The 14681-nt window shown below is 47.8% G+C and overlaps 1 protein-coding gene across 1 annotated transcript in view; it reads left to right on the top strand.

Moving 5' to 3' along the window:
* The window catches only part of HECW2 (HECT, C2 and WW domain containing E3 ubiquitin protein ligase 2), a gene marked incomplete at its 5' end in the record, with an annotated part of 171337 nt that overhangs the window by 30921 nt on the left and 125735 nt on the right, over nucleotides 1–14681 (top strand). Inside the window, one exon of the mRNA XM_081095984.1 lies at nucleotides 12640–12747. Coding sequence (XP_080952110.1) covers nucleotides 12640–12747 — 108 coding nt within the window. The remainder of the gene's footprint in view (nucleotides 1–12639; nucleotides 12748–14681) is intronic.

The following is a 14681-nucleotide window of genomic DNA, read 5'->3' as shown; positions in this document are numbered from 1 at the left end:
AGATAAGCAGACACTTGCTGCAAAACACAAGTCATGCCCGTGCGTGATGTCAGACTCAGAGGCTTGCAAAACGCATAAACACAAGGGAAATTCATAACGCGCTTTCCAGGACAAGGGCGGTTCCTTCCTGATGTGCTAACCTCGGTTCTGTTTTGTGTGTTTGGAACCAGCATAAACTGTTGACTTTTTCCATTGTCCATTCGTATTGCAATCTAAGAATCTTGTCTTTGCTCCTCTCTGTATGTATGTCTCTTCAGAATGCATAAATCTTTCGCCTTTTCCTCTTAATGCATGTCCTGTGAGCTTTGGGAATAGGCTACTTGAGTTAAATGATGTCTTTCATTTCCGATGATTAATCCTTTCAGCACTCCCGAGTAGCCTCCTGGATCGATAGCTCAGAACGCTGAGAGCTGTGATGATCAGTGGGGTTTTCGGAAGGAGACCTTATGGAGATGGGGCAAAGGGACAGTGTCCATTCCCTGATTAAAAATTTTTTTTATTGATTTCAGAGAGGAAGGGAGAGGGAGAGAGAGAGAGAGAAACATCCATGATGAGAGAGAATTATGGATCGGCTGCCTCCTGCACGCCCCACATTGGGAATCAAGCCAGCAACCCAGGCATGTGCCCTGACTGGGAATCAAACCGTGACCTCCTGGTTCATAGGTCGACACTCGACCACTGAGCACACTGGCCAGGGTAAAGAATTCATTTTCTATCTGTTATTTAGTGTTTCTCTCTCTCTTTCTCTTTCTACACTTGTCTTATTCACAAGTATCCCCAAGTACATGAAAATGCTGAGGTGATGAATGCAATATTAGTATTAATGGGCTTCCCCGTTTTGTTTGTTGTTGTTGATTTTTTTTTTTTTGGCCTTTCTTCTCAGAGTGTTTTGGTTTGGGGGAAAGGAACAATAGCATATGTAAATTTGAGGGTTTAATACTCACTTCCCTGGCTGTACCTTCTCAAGCCTACCATTGACTGCGATTGAGAGGGTGCTGGCGGAATGGCCTGTGTTTAGGAAATACCACCCCCGTGAAGGGGAATGTGAGTACGATGGCCTTAGGTGTAAACACCAACGTTCATCTAACCTCCCTTGCTTCTGTAAATTTCTTTCAGCCTGGACATCTCCTTTCATTGTGACCATGGCTTGTGCTGTGGGGAAGTAGGTTTCCTTTACACAGGAAAATAGCCTGTTTGTTGTACATAGACATCAGTGACGTGTGGGTGGACCAGAATCTAGCGTTCAGCTAAAGTGGCACATCTGGAGAATGTTACAGCAAAGGCATGGAGGGCCAGAGTGGGGGAAGCATCAGGGGGTGTCCGGAGACCTGGGCGTGAGTGGGGCAGCAGCTGCACCTGCCCATGTGGGTGAGCTGCTCCTCGGCCCAGGGGAGAGGCTGATGGCCCACAGCTGGGAAGCAGGCAAGAGCTCAGGGCTGCACACTTTCTCTGAGGATGGAAGCAGAGAGGCTGGTGTTGAGAAGTCCATTGTTCAAAGGCTGTGGTCGTCTTTGAAGCCAGCAAATGGTCCTTTCTAGATTTATTTTCTCTAATCTCCTACTGACGCCTGAGGCCACTGTGGGCCCATTGGCCACTGTGAGCTAGTGAGGTCGCTGGTGTCTTTTGAAGGAGGCAACTTATTGTAAACTAGTGGCCCGGTGCACGAAATTTGTGCACATTTAAAGGGAATTAATTAGAGGAAATATTTTAATATTGCTATTTGCCCTTTCTCTATAATAGAAGTGTCAGAGATGAAAGAAAATTAGTAAAATGTATATGAAAATAATATATAAAATTAATAAATAAACAATAACAGCGTCACGTCCCCAGCCAGTGCTGGGTGGGGGACACAGCCTCACATCCCCCAGCCTCGCCACACACGCAGCCCCACCCACCTTCACCTGCCACACATGCAGCCTCCTGCTGATTGGTCGTTACGGCGTGAGGGCGTCAGGACCATTTGCATATTAGCCTTTTATTATATAGGACAGCAGTTGGCAAACTACGGCCCGCGGGCTGGATCTGGCCCGTTTGAAATGAATAAAACTAAAAAAAAAAAAAACCATACCCTTTTATGTAATGATGTTTACTTTGAATTTATATTAGTTCACACAAACACTCCATCCATGCTTTTGTTCCGGCCCTCCGGTCCAGTTTAAGAACCCATTGTGGCCCTCGAGTCAAAAAGTTTGCCCACCCCTGATATAGGATGAGCATGGGACTGAGTGTCATTCAGATCTAACATTAAATCCCGGCTATTGTCACTTTCTCTCTGTTTCCCCAATCATGTGGGCCTAGTAACACCACCGCTCAGCCCCGGAGCACAGAGACACCCGTTAGAGATGGAAGTATCTACCACGTGTCCCTGGTACATGGCTGGCATGTTGTAAGTGCTTGCTGTTACTGTTATTTGCTAGGACGCACCGTCACACCTGCAGTGTTTTGTCCTGAGACTCAGTTGGGTTTGCATGTTCTGATCAGGGGTTGCTGATTCTGGAGTTCCAGGCTTCCTGTGTCCCCTCAGTCTATTCCAGAGCCAGCCCAAAGCTCTTTGGTCCCTGGAAGCTTCATGGCAAAGTATATCTGGGTCAAGGGAACGGTAGAGAAGAAATTGCAGCCACCAAATGTAGAATGGAGCTGAAATCCAGTCTGCCTCTCTACACAGCAAAAGCACGTGACACTCGATATTTCATCTTGCTTTCCTGGAAAGTTCGCTGGGAAGATAGGGTCTTGCAGCCTTTGATCGCATTCACCCATCAGCCGGCACTTGGAATTGCAATGACTGCCCTTCCGGCCTCTTTCTCCATGAAAGCAGGTGCATCGTACCAGGGACCGCCAGCCTCTCCCCAGCCCAGGCCAAGAGCCCCAGCTAGAGCGATGGTCGCGTGTGGTTTTGCATTGAGAGTGAGCTCTGGGAGCGACTTCTGGCTGATAAGCACGGTGTTGGCTTTTCACGGGAGTTCTGCGGTGTTTGAAAAAGTTGTATTCCATTTTTATGGTTTGAAATCACAAGTCCACCAACCCCATTCTGGATTGGTGAGGGTGCTGGGAGCCTGTGTTAGCAACCTGACTGAAAGTGATATCTGATCATGGAACCAGTAAACTGGAGTTCCCAGATGGTGGCCACTCTGTTCTGAGTAAATCACACCCAGAGTTCTCCTCTTCACGATAGCAGTCAGCTTGTTGACATCAGCCCACTCTGAGAGTGTGTGTGTGTGTGTGTGTGTGTGTGTGTGTGGACACATAACTCATTCTCTGGAATTCTCCCATGGAAAGCACAGGAAGGAAGCTGAGGGGAGGATGGGGCGATTGCATCCTGTACCCTTTGCAGGGGTGTGGCCACCGCGGCCGGCTGGTCCGTTATGTTTTTTCACTTAGGATGCCTGAGCGATGATAAGCCCCGAGGAGAGGCGGCCGCGGCCCTCAGTGTGGCTCCGGGTGGGACCGGAGGCTCCTGGCAGAGGTCTGCGTAGCCTCTTCTTTCTCGAGCTTGGGGGGAAGAGGAAGACAAGCAGGAGCAGCAGTGAGGTGGGCCCGCTGAGCTCTCAGGGCCACATCAGGACTCACGACCCCCCCGCACGTCCGTCCGCGCCCCTCCTGTGACCGACGTTGCCCGGGGGTAGGCCAGGTGTACGGTTTTAAGGAGAACGAAACCTGTTTCTTCCCGCTGCTTCCTGAGTCGGGTCTGAGAGGATGGCGTCCACCCTGGCAAAGGCGGAGAGGGACGCCGTGGGATTGGGTGAGGTAAGGGATCAGAAAGCTCTGGGGGGTGAACCGCACTGTCCCCCGATTTCCACGTTCTCTCCGCCTTCCTCTTTGAAAGGTTCTTAGATGTGGTCCCCCCCAGCGGGCATTGGGACTGTTCTTCACTTGCTATGCGGGGCGTTCACCACATTCAGTCACTGCACAGTTCTCACAGCAGATCGGTGCTGGGGCTCAGCTACTAAAACTTGTGCAAATAAAGACGCAGTCCCCTCACTGTGTGTTCCTGGAGTCCCGCTGGTTCTCGATGAATCACTTCGCTGGGATGCTAAGCACAGGTTTTACAAGAATGCTTCTGAAACGGCACTTGATTGAGTCTAAATAGATTTCATGATGGGTTATCTGCCACCAGAATAATATTTTGTATGGATTTTAAAACTCTTTTATCAGGGAATGAGATGTTTGAAGAAATTTATTTGTGATGTAATATTTATATGGACAAGTATTCATGGAGAGCCACATTCTGGAGGCTGACTGATTTAGTAATGATCTTACAATAAAACTTGAACTGGAGGATAAAACTGTGTCTTTTAGAGAAGATTTTCTTGTGGCACTGTGGCAGACTGGCCAGTTTTCCTAGGCCGGCTAGACCCGGTTTAATGAATTGTTTAAACACTGCAACGATTGCAGGGCAACGTTTCAGTTCTACTTTGATCCTTTACTAGCTAGTGTTTCAAATGAAAATTTTTATTTCTTGGCTGGAAAATGCCCACCAATGGTTCTCAAGGGGGTGGGAGTGTTATTTGCTTTATTGTCCAATAGGATGCAACTGGCATGTAGTACCTGAGAGCCAGGGATGCCACAGCTCCTATCACGCACTGGACAGACCCTCACGGAGAATTACCTGCTGGAATGTCAATGGCACCGCAGGGGGCAACATTGGCTCATGCTCAGTTTAATGAAAAACACGTTGATGATTTAGTAAAGATTCGGGCGAGCCGTCTGACCTCCGAGAAGGTCATTCATCTTCTGATTAAGTCATTTTGGGGAGGGAGCAGCCACGTCGGCAGAATGATTCTTTAGGGTCAGGAGCAACGCACGTTCCAGAAAGCGTGCTCCCCCAAGCTCCTCGTTAATATTGTCAGGCCTAGTGGATTAGCCCCCACATTAGCGATTGCAGTGCCCTGTCTTTATAGTATGAGCTCATGAAGATCAAGGCCGTCATTCACCCCTAACCGGAAGACGTTTTTGTGCTGAACATGAGATTCCAGGATGGCCCTGCATTTCTCGGAATCCTCCGCTGCCGTGTGTCATGCACCAGTCACATCCTGTAGGGTGCAGAGGTTGCTTTTAAACTCCCCCTGGTATTAAAAGGGATTATCTTTGGGTCAGAGCTTAGTGTATGCATGGAATTTAAAAAAAATAATGAGAGGAAAGAAGCTATGTAATCAGAGCTTCGTCATTCCTGGCAGCTTTCACACACACACACACACACACACACACACACACACACACACACACACACACGGCGCTGAGACAGTGTCCCCAGTTAGACACACTGTTCCAAGTCCCAGTTTCTGCGTGGTGGGAGGGAGGGCGCCTCTGCCTGAGGCTTGAGGGAGCCAGGCTGAAGGCGTCACCAGCAGGACTTTAAGCTGCGAGCACCGTCCCATCCGAGACCTGGGTGTGTTGAGACGCTAGGAGACCGTGCCTGTGTCAGGGCGTAGCGACTGTCCCTGTGCGAACGCCTGCAGGCGCATTGAAAGCCATTGGACGTCCTTTGCTTAAGAAAGCAGTCTCCAAAACCACACGGATAAGCATGCTTCTGTTTTGATTTATGTATATTGATGAGCAATTAGAATGAAATACATTTACTTAAAACAAATACACTTAAAATGTAAAAATGAACCAAGTGAAGCGGAGGAACGGTGCTTTCGAGTATTAAAAATAAACATAGACGAGAAGTAAACAGGTGGGATGTTTACTTTGAAAGAAGGATGAAACGAATGGAAAAGTTTAAAAAGCCCACCTGCTGAGCTCCTGATACGCGCCCGGTTCCATGCTGTGCCGCGGACTCCTCAGCCTTCTGAGCTGGGAGCTGGCGTCATTTCCCAGAAGGAAGAGATGGAGTCTGTGCAGGGTAAGGACTCGTCCCAGGTCACAAACCCAGTAAATGGGAGAAGTAAAGTCTAAACTCAGGTCTTCTGTGTCTTGAAGTTCTGGGATCCTCCAGTCCCCTGCAGACAGCCTGGCAATGCCATTACCAAGAGGCGTCCTTCCTGCATGGCACCTGGAATAAATGATACGTCCCTCAAGACCAGAAGCTCCTGCTCTCGATGCAATGCAGAGAGGGTGTGTGTGGACTGAGGGCCAGTGCTAGCCTATAGAATAAAAGCCTAATATGCAAATTGTCCCCTTGGGCAGTGGTTCCACTGGGAGTTCAGACACTCGCTATGACATATGCTGACCACCAGGGGGTGGCATGGAACATGGCGGGCATCGATGATACGGCACTGGCAGTGGGCGACAGTGGAGGCGCTGCCTGCCCTGATGGGCCCTGATGAGAGTGGGACCATGCAGGATGGTGGAGCAGGTGAGCAGGTGGCACCAGGCCAAGGTGGGTGCGAGTGGGGGCCCGATCGCCCCGTAGACAGTGACCAGTGCCGCCCGACTCCCAGGCACTGAGGGAGAAAGGGCAGATAGCAATATTAAAATATTCCTTCTAACTCTTTCCCTCTCAATGTGCACAAATCTGTGCACCAGGCCCCTCGTGTTACGTATGTGCCATGAAGTGTTTCACGGAGTTATAAGTGACCGGTCAAGGCCGAGTGTGGGAAGGTTGGACTTGCAGGAGCTGTTTGAGTAAAGGGAGGGAGGAGAAGAGCCTGGTGGACTTTGAGTGAAATTGCAGGATGGAGGTTTGATTGGAGGGAGCGCAGCGGGGATGAGTCACCTCCCGGGGTCACGGGGCTGCAGCGTCTGGACCTGGTGTGCAGCCTTGTGCACCAGGAGTGGCTATTTATAGCTGCCCAGCTCTGTCTGCACAGGAAGGATGGGTCCGGGGGAGGGTCATGTTTAGGTGATGCTCCCACACTGGGTGCTTTGCCTGGGCATAAAGCACTGGGGCCGTCCTCGCTTATCCTTGTGCCGTGCACTCTGCAGGCAGCAGCCAGAAGGATTTTTTGTAAAAGTGCAGGTCATGTCCCTCCCTGCTTTCGGTTCTTCAGTGACTTTCCACGGTCGGCAGTATGCAGTCCAGGCTCTTCGCCTGGCCCAGGTGGACAGCGTGCTGTTGTGTCGCGGAGCGTGGCCTCTGAGAAAGCAGCCTGTGTTCACTCTGCGCGTAGATTCAGGATCCTGGGCAAATTCCTTCACTTCTCTGTGCCTTAGTTTCCCCATCCTTAAAAATATGATAATAGTGTCTTACAGGATTGTTAGCAGAGGGTTTTGAGAAAATGTAAGGAGGGATTATTTTAAAGCAAAATAAAAGTTGTAAGCATTATTTTTCTTTATTCTCTGACACAATCTGTCTCATGGCACCTTTCTCCTAAAAGTTCTCATCTTTTCTCAACTCCCCTGGGTTCGCTGATAGAAAAGTGAGGGCTTTGAATACTTTACTTGCCTATTTGAATTAATAAAGGCAAAACAGTGGAACAGTGCCAGGCACATAGTAAGCTCTGCAGTGTTCAACATTCTTATTGAGGTCCTCAAGGTGGCCCCCTCATCTCTGACTTCATCTTGCCCCAAATTATGGGCCTTTAGAAAAAGGTCATTTACTCTGTTCTTTTTCGTGAACCTTCTGTAGCAACAGGAAAACTTGTTCTAACCTTGGGGCACGAAGTAGGATCGAAGCATTGTAGTGTCATTGTTACAGAATACTAGAGGCCCGACGCATGAAATTCGTGCAAGGGGCTCAGCCCTCCCAACCATGGCGGCTTACCTTGGCCCTCACAGCCCCGGCTTTGTCCTGAAGGTCATCCGGAAAGACGTCCGGAAGATCTTTCGGCTGTCCAGTCTAATTAACATATAATGTTCTTATTATTATAGATTATTGATGGGCCTAATATTGGATCTTGTGCTAAGGTGTTTACCAAGCTACCAAATACTGGCCATCCTTGACTACACCTTTGAGGACTATGTAGAGGAAGACAAAAGACCTTTCCTCTATCCTCCTAGGTTCAGGGACTGGGCCTGCAAATCAGACTGACCAGAGACAGATCAACAGGAGGAGAGGCATATACATCTCATTAGCTGCACATTTTCTATTTCTGTGTGCATGGAGACCCTCATGAAAATGAAGGGTCAGAGATGTGGTTAGTCTCAGGAGCTCATATACCATCTGAACAAAGGGCAGTAAGTTGTGGAGAAGTAATTAGCTAAAGAATGGGAGGTTTTGGCTTCTACGGGAGGTAAATTGTGGGAAGGTCCAACTGTCCCCAAGGCCAGACTTGCAGACCTGTCCTGTAATGTGCTGGTGTCTTTTTGTCCCGTCCCTGGCACATTATAACCATCCAACTCTTCTGGTGTCGATAGGGAACTTTCCATGCAAGTGGCTCCAAAGCCCTCGTCACCCGTGGGTGCCCTCCCAGCGGGTGCCTGGTGTCAGCATTGTAATCTCCAAGCACGCCTGTCACGCACACTCTTTCTTCCATCTAGTGGGGGCTTCGGTGGGTGGAATTGTCCATCTAGGGAGGTTGGGTTAAACACGAATGCCACATTTTCACCTTCATCTGGAAGTTCGCTTATGATTCTCCTAGCACGGAGTAAGGCTGGTGCTCTCTTTGGTACCTTCACTGGTAAAGACTCACCCCTCCCCACAACGTCGTCCGCATCTCAAAGTCATTATCAGAGTTTTCTTCTCACACTGCAGTGGATTCCACAACCTGCCTAGTACATGCTGGTAAATTTGCGAAGTTCTACGAGTCACGTGGTCTCTCTGAGGGTGTGTACTTGGCCCGCGTCTGGAGTGATCATTTAGATTCAAATTGTTGCTCAGTGTCAGTCTCCCAATCCCAAATCCTTGACAAGGCACCTGATGTCTGCCTGTAGCCGGAGTAAAGCCAGGCCCCTTCACGATCCAATCTCAGGACATAGTTATACTCAACATGTATTCGAAAGGTAATTTAAAACCAATTTAGATATTTATGCCATTTTTGGGGGAGAAAATGTAGGGAGGGATTATTTTAAAGCAAAAGTTGTAAGCATTATTTTTTTTTATTCTCCGACACAGTCAATCTCATGGCATCTTTCTCCTAAAAGTCCTTACCTTTTCTCAACTCCCCTGGGCTGGTTGATAGAGGAGTGAGGGCTTTGAAAACGTTATTTTCATCCTATTTTTATCTCCAGTATTGTATGGAGGTTTTGGAAATATTAAGATAGACACTGAATCATTTCCAAATCCAAATTATGTTTGGATATCTTTGACATGTCTGGTCATGTCTCCTGTATATCATTTTATTATCTTAAAAGCCGATTCCTGAACATTTTCGTGAATCAAAAAACCACATACAGGAGAAGATGATTTTTTTTAAAGAAAATTTTCACACTGACTTTTGTGTATCAAATATTATGGGGAAGGAAGAGTTTGAAAAAAAACATAAAAAGACTTTATGCTTACATTATGTTAGCTTTTGTGGCACTTAAAAAAAGAATTCAGTTAGCTTTTAAAAATAATAACTGTTTACAATCCCATTATAGGATAATAGAACGAACCCTACTTCTCCAGGCTGCAGGGTGTTATGTTCTGGGGAACTGTCACTGCTGAGTTCAGCTCTAAGTATGGCCACTTGCTTGCTGCTTCCGATGACCATCCATGTACCCCCTCTTACTCCCCCAGAAAGAACTCTGTGAGGTAAAACAGTATGTCAGGGAACAGAGAAGCCAAGGAATGGAGGACAACTTAATGACTGGCTTACGTGTGTGGCTCTCCCAGAGGATAGCTCCATATGCCTCTCCCAAAGACTCTTCCCATTTGATGGACCCAGAGCTGTGTGAACTGTGCATGGTCCCCGGGAGCACTGGCCATTCCTCCTCCGTCCCCTTTAGCGCGTCCTGAAGTAGGCACGCCTCTACCCTGCTGCTCTTCACGTGGCCGGTACCTCCTGTGCCAATCTTCTCCTGCACTGCCACCTCCTTATGGCAGGAAATGGGTGTTCGTGACCTCCGTCTAGGCCAGCGGTTCTCAACCTGTGGGTCGCGACTCCTTTGGGGGTTGCATGACCCTTTCACAGGGGTTGCCTAAGACCATCCTGCATATTAGATATTTACATCATGGTTCATAACAGTAGCAACATTACAGTTATGAAGTAGCAACGAAAATAATTTTATGGTGAGGAACTGTATTTAAAGGGCCAGAAGGTTGAGAACCACTGGTATAGGCACGCGGCAAATGCCTTTGCACTGAGGGAAGGAAGGAAGGAATAAGCTAACGGATGAAAGGGACAATTGCCAAAGAGATGTCCACTGTCCAGAGCTTTGCTGTAATTGCCCAATTTCCCTGGAAATCTCCAGGAGCAGAATGTTCCCAGGTGCGGTGTGCGTCGTACCTGGGTCGGAACCACCTGGTTGGGGTGCTTGCTAACATTCAGATTCCTGTCTTTTTATTCATTACAACAATAATAGCTTTCACAGGAGTCCCACCCAGGAGGCTTCCACGCACATCGCACCGGCTGGAACGAGACCGCATGCCACCCTCAGCTGTGAGGGATTTGGAGAGAGAAGCAGGGGTAACTGGGCTCGTTGTTGCCTTGGACAAAGGTGGGGCTCCGTGGGCATGGAAGCAGCTCAGCGGATGGGCAGGGAGCAGCACCTGCCCTGAGGAGCCCCAGGACATTCCTCACGGCCAGTTTTAGGCGGCTGCCTGCGTGCCTTAGAAAGATCAAGGCTGTGGTTGCATTCCCGTGATGGACGGAGTCGGGTCCTTGTGTTTGTTGGCGTGTGGAGGTGATGCCCTGAATGGGTTATGCTTTCCATTCCTGTGAAGGACCATGGCTGCTCCTTGGACTTTCATGGAAAGAGTCTTTAACTTCTAATGTGCTGAATGCCAATCCCATGAAAGGACCACCCTCCCCGAGTTCCCTGGCTTGTCAATGTGATGAAGCCGCTGGGCTCCCAGGACAACGGCAGGCGGAAGTCTCTCAAAGCTGGGTGATCCCAGCCTCGCTTTTTGTTTCTTTTGCGCTCCAAAGAAGAGAGGTTTGGCCCTGGCCGGGTGGCCCAGTCAGTTGGAGCGTCGTCTCGTGCACCAAAAGGTTGTGGGTTTGATCCCCAGTTGGGGCGTGTACGAGAGGCAACCAGTCGATGTTTCTCTCTCGCATCTATCTGTGTCTGTGTGTGTCTCTCTCCCTAAAAATTAATAAAAACATCTCCTCAGGTGAGGATTAAAGATAAGAAGAGAGGGTTCTCCTCTGGGGTATTCCCTTGGGCTTGGGATCTTTCCTCTTTCTCTCCATTTTTCAGTGGCGCTCTTGCTTCACCCTGTCTGGTTGACCCCTGCTCTTGGTTACAGTGCACCAGTAATCTTTCCTCCTGGAAAAGGGATTTGGGGAAACAAATGAGGTGCATTAGGCCTAGCCGGTGTGGCTCAGTGGCTGAGCATTAACATGTGAACCAGGAGGTCATGATTCGATTCCTGGTCAGGTCATGGTTCGATTCATGGTTCGATTCCTGGGTTGCAGGCTTGATCCCCAGTAGTGGGGGGTACAGGAGGCAGCTGATCAATGATTGTCTCTCATCATTGATGTTTCTGTGTCTCTTCCCCTTCCTTTCTCTCTGAAATCAATAAAAATATATTTATAAAAACCCCCAAAACAAATGAGGTACATTGGACGGTAAGAGCCAGTGTTACTGTACACATTTTTGTGCACCTGTAAACCTCTGAAGGGCCTCCTTTCGCGTTTTCAGTTCATTTCCTCTTGTAGGCTCTAGGACAGAGCTTCAAACTAGTGGGATGTAAGCAAGTTATATAGAACTGGAGGCCCGATGCACAGAATTCGTGCAAGGGGCTCGGCCCTCGCAGCCCTGGCTCTCAGCCCTCTCTCGCAGCCACTGGCAGCCCTGGCCGACCCTCAGAGCCCTGGCTTCGTCCATAAGGTCATCTGGATGGTCGTCTGGAAGGTATCCTGGACGGTTGTTCTGTTGTTCGCTCTAATAGCATATTAGCTCTTTATTATGTAGGATATGCATTCCTCAGCGCTCAGGGTAGGGGCGGAGCCTGGGCCACCAGAGTGTCCCCGCCCGCCATCTGAAGTTGTGAGTGCCTCTTCCATCGACCCCAGTGTGCCTACAAATATGACCGTTCTCTGTGTCATGAGGTCAGACAGCTTGGAAAATGCCACGTTCAGGCCTGTTCCCTGGCTCTTTCTTTCTATCCTCTTCCCTTTGGAGGTCCAGATGCTGCCTCTTTCCTCTTCTTCCATCGGCTCGAGGTCTCCTGCCTTTGGCGGTTTGTGAAAGGTGTTCCTAGCAGACCTGGTGCCGGGACGCTGTCTGTGGCAAACCTGGAGTGTGTCTGACTCCGTTTTATAGCTTAACGTCCCTTTTTGTCCCCCACGTGGAGTCTTGTTATATTCTCCCCGCTCTGCTCTTCCCTCCTTCCATAAAGATTCAATCGATGGGGCTCAGCCCCTTTCCTACACATCAGCTCGGCCCCCAGGCTCTGCTGTGCCCTTCGCTCTCTGTAGTCTTGTTGTTGGCCACACTGACCGACCTGGCCAAACCCAGAGATGCCACCGTCTTTCCACCTGCACCCTCCCCAAGTCCCCCGTAAGATGCAAGTGTAGAAACTCAGTGTAATAATCTGCTGGGAGTCGTCATTCATGGTAGTGTTCATTGATATTTCCCGTTCATCTTTATCTTAGAACTTGTATTGGTCTTTGAGCTGAGGAAGGACAAAGAGGTTGTGATGAAGCTGAAAAGTGTTTCTTTGTTTTTTTTCAGATGAGAATTCTCCAGCCAACTTCTGGGATTCTAAAAACAGGGGTGTGACGGGGACACAGAAAGGGCAGATTGTGTGGAGGATTGAGCCCGGGCCCTATTTCATGGAACGTAAGTAACCAAGTGTGAAATAGATGTTGGTGATGCGACATTGTCTACATATGCAGGAATCTATGGGGTCTTTTCTGAGTGCTATTTAAAATGTTTTTTTGCTCTGATTTACATACACTTATACCATAGAACTCCAAACTGGAAAATGTATTATTTTAGAAAAAGCTCATTAGAGAATGTTCACATATTTTGAAAAGTGTGTGTGTATTGTATGAACGTATGATTTATAAATTACATGTGGCTATTTTAATACTTCACACATTTTTATATACCTTGCAACTACATTTGTAATTCATATTTAATTATTACTAATTTTAGAGAGCAGGAAAAACAATTCAAGATTTAAATTTAAGCATTTAACTTAATTTAAAATTTTTATTTGCTAACTCTGCTATTATTTTTCCCAGCGGCAGAATAACTTTTGCATTTGGGTCCTGGTTTTTACAAGTGTGGGTAAGATAGTCTGGGACTGCTAGAGAGGTCTATTTACTGCTATAGAGGTCTCTTTACTAGGAATCGAAAATTGCCTACCGATAATTCAACCATGCCCCAGTTATCTGATGTTATATTCATTTGTACATGCAGATGCTTTTACATAGCACACATGATTCACAGAAATATGTCATTCCTTTTTATTTTGGATGAAGCGGAGTATCTATACTTCCCACTAATATTATTGAAAACATAGTAAGTACATTTTTGTGGAGTAGCTAGATACTACTGTAAGCAAATAATTTACTGGTTGGTCTAGGTTAATGTCTACACATACAGAATTTTTCCTTACTGTAGACAAAATTGGCTCTAAACACTTTCCCAGTTATTTATCTCTGTATAACAATTATCCATACGCAGAGTGTTTAATCCAGGAGAGTGTGGGGTTGCTATACAGGGAGTGTACTTACTACACCTTAAAATATAAAGTAAGGTTTGACTGAGTAGCAACTTGATGTAGGCACATTATTAATGCACATGAAACTTCTGCAGTATAACAAGTTGTTCTGGAAGATTAGCAGCCATTATTTGAATTGCCATCAGATTATTTCTTCCACATTTTCACTGGGGGGTCAGCATTCTAGAGCTTCCTCTAATCCTGTTTCTGACCCTTAAGCAATGCCTTCTTTTCAGTTCAATTTCTGGCTAGATTCTCTCGTTAAATCTCAAGTGGGATATAATTTTCAGGGAAAATGGTGAGAGGGAAAAGGCAGATACATACAGCACAGCCCCAGCTGAAGTCATGGCGGATGGGGAAAGCCCCTCAGGATATGTTTGCCAAAATGTGAGAGGCTGTTTCTGGGGGGTGAGGCTATGGGTGCTTTTTCCTGCCTTTTTCTACTTTACTTTCCAACCGTGGCCCAGCTGGCATTACTACCTAAGCCATCGGAAAAATAAATGATAAAAGGCTATGGGGGAAAAGGGAATGGGAACACGCCAAGCTTCCTCTCAGGGTGATTCCTCCTTTGAGAGGGTCCCAGGGTTTGAGAGGCTGACCTGGCTGAGAAATATCACCAACTGAACGTCAGGGGAAAAGGTGAGGCAACCTTCGTGTTGGCTCCCAAGTGCAGAAGGCTGCGGCAGTGATCACCCCGGGTGGCGCGTGCAGATTCATACTGTGGGGTGTTCCGAGATGAGTAACTCGGAACCCCGGGAAGAAGTCAGTACCACGTGCTGCTGCCACTTGGAACAGTATGTGTGAACAACCACCACCCATGGACAGACGGTCTCAGTGTTTGTGACTGACTTTCTTTCTGCCTTCGAAAGTGGTAGAGGTTCGGGATGTCCTGGTTGATGAGGGGCTAGTAAACCTCTCTTTCTCTGAGAAGGTTTTTCTTTACTCCTCCTGCTAGTACTTAATATCTCTCCCTCTCTCTCTCTCTTCCCCTCCCCCCTTTCCTCTCTCTAAAAAATCAAGAAAAACATATCCTCTGGTGAGATTA

Source organism: Myotis nattereri (assembly GCF_964212035.1).
Source record: "Myotis nattereri genome assembly, chromosome: 7".
Taxonomy (NCBI): Eukaryota; Metazoa; Chordata; class Mammalia; order Chiroptera; family Vespertilionidae; genus Myotis; species Myotis nattereri.
Note: the sequence above shows the minus strand (reverse complement) of the source record. Positions and strands in the feature narration are given on the sequence as shown.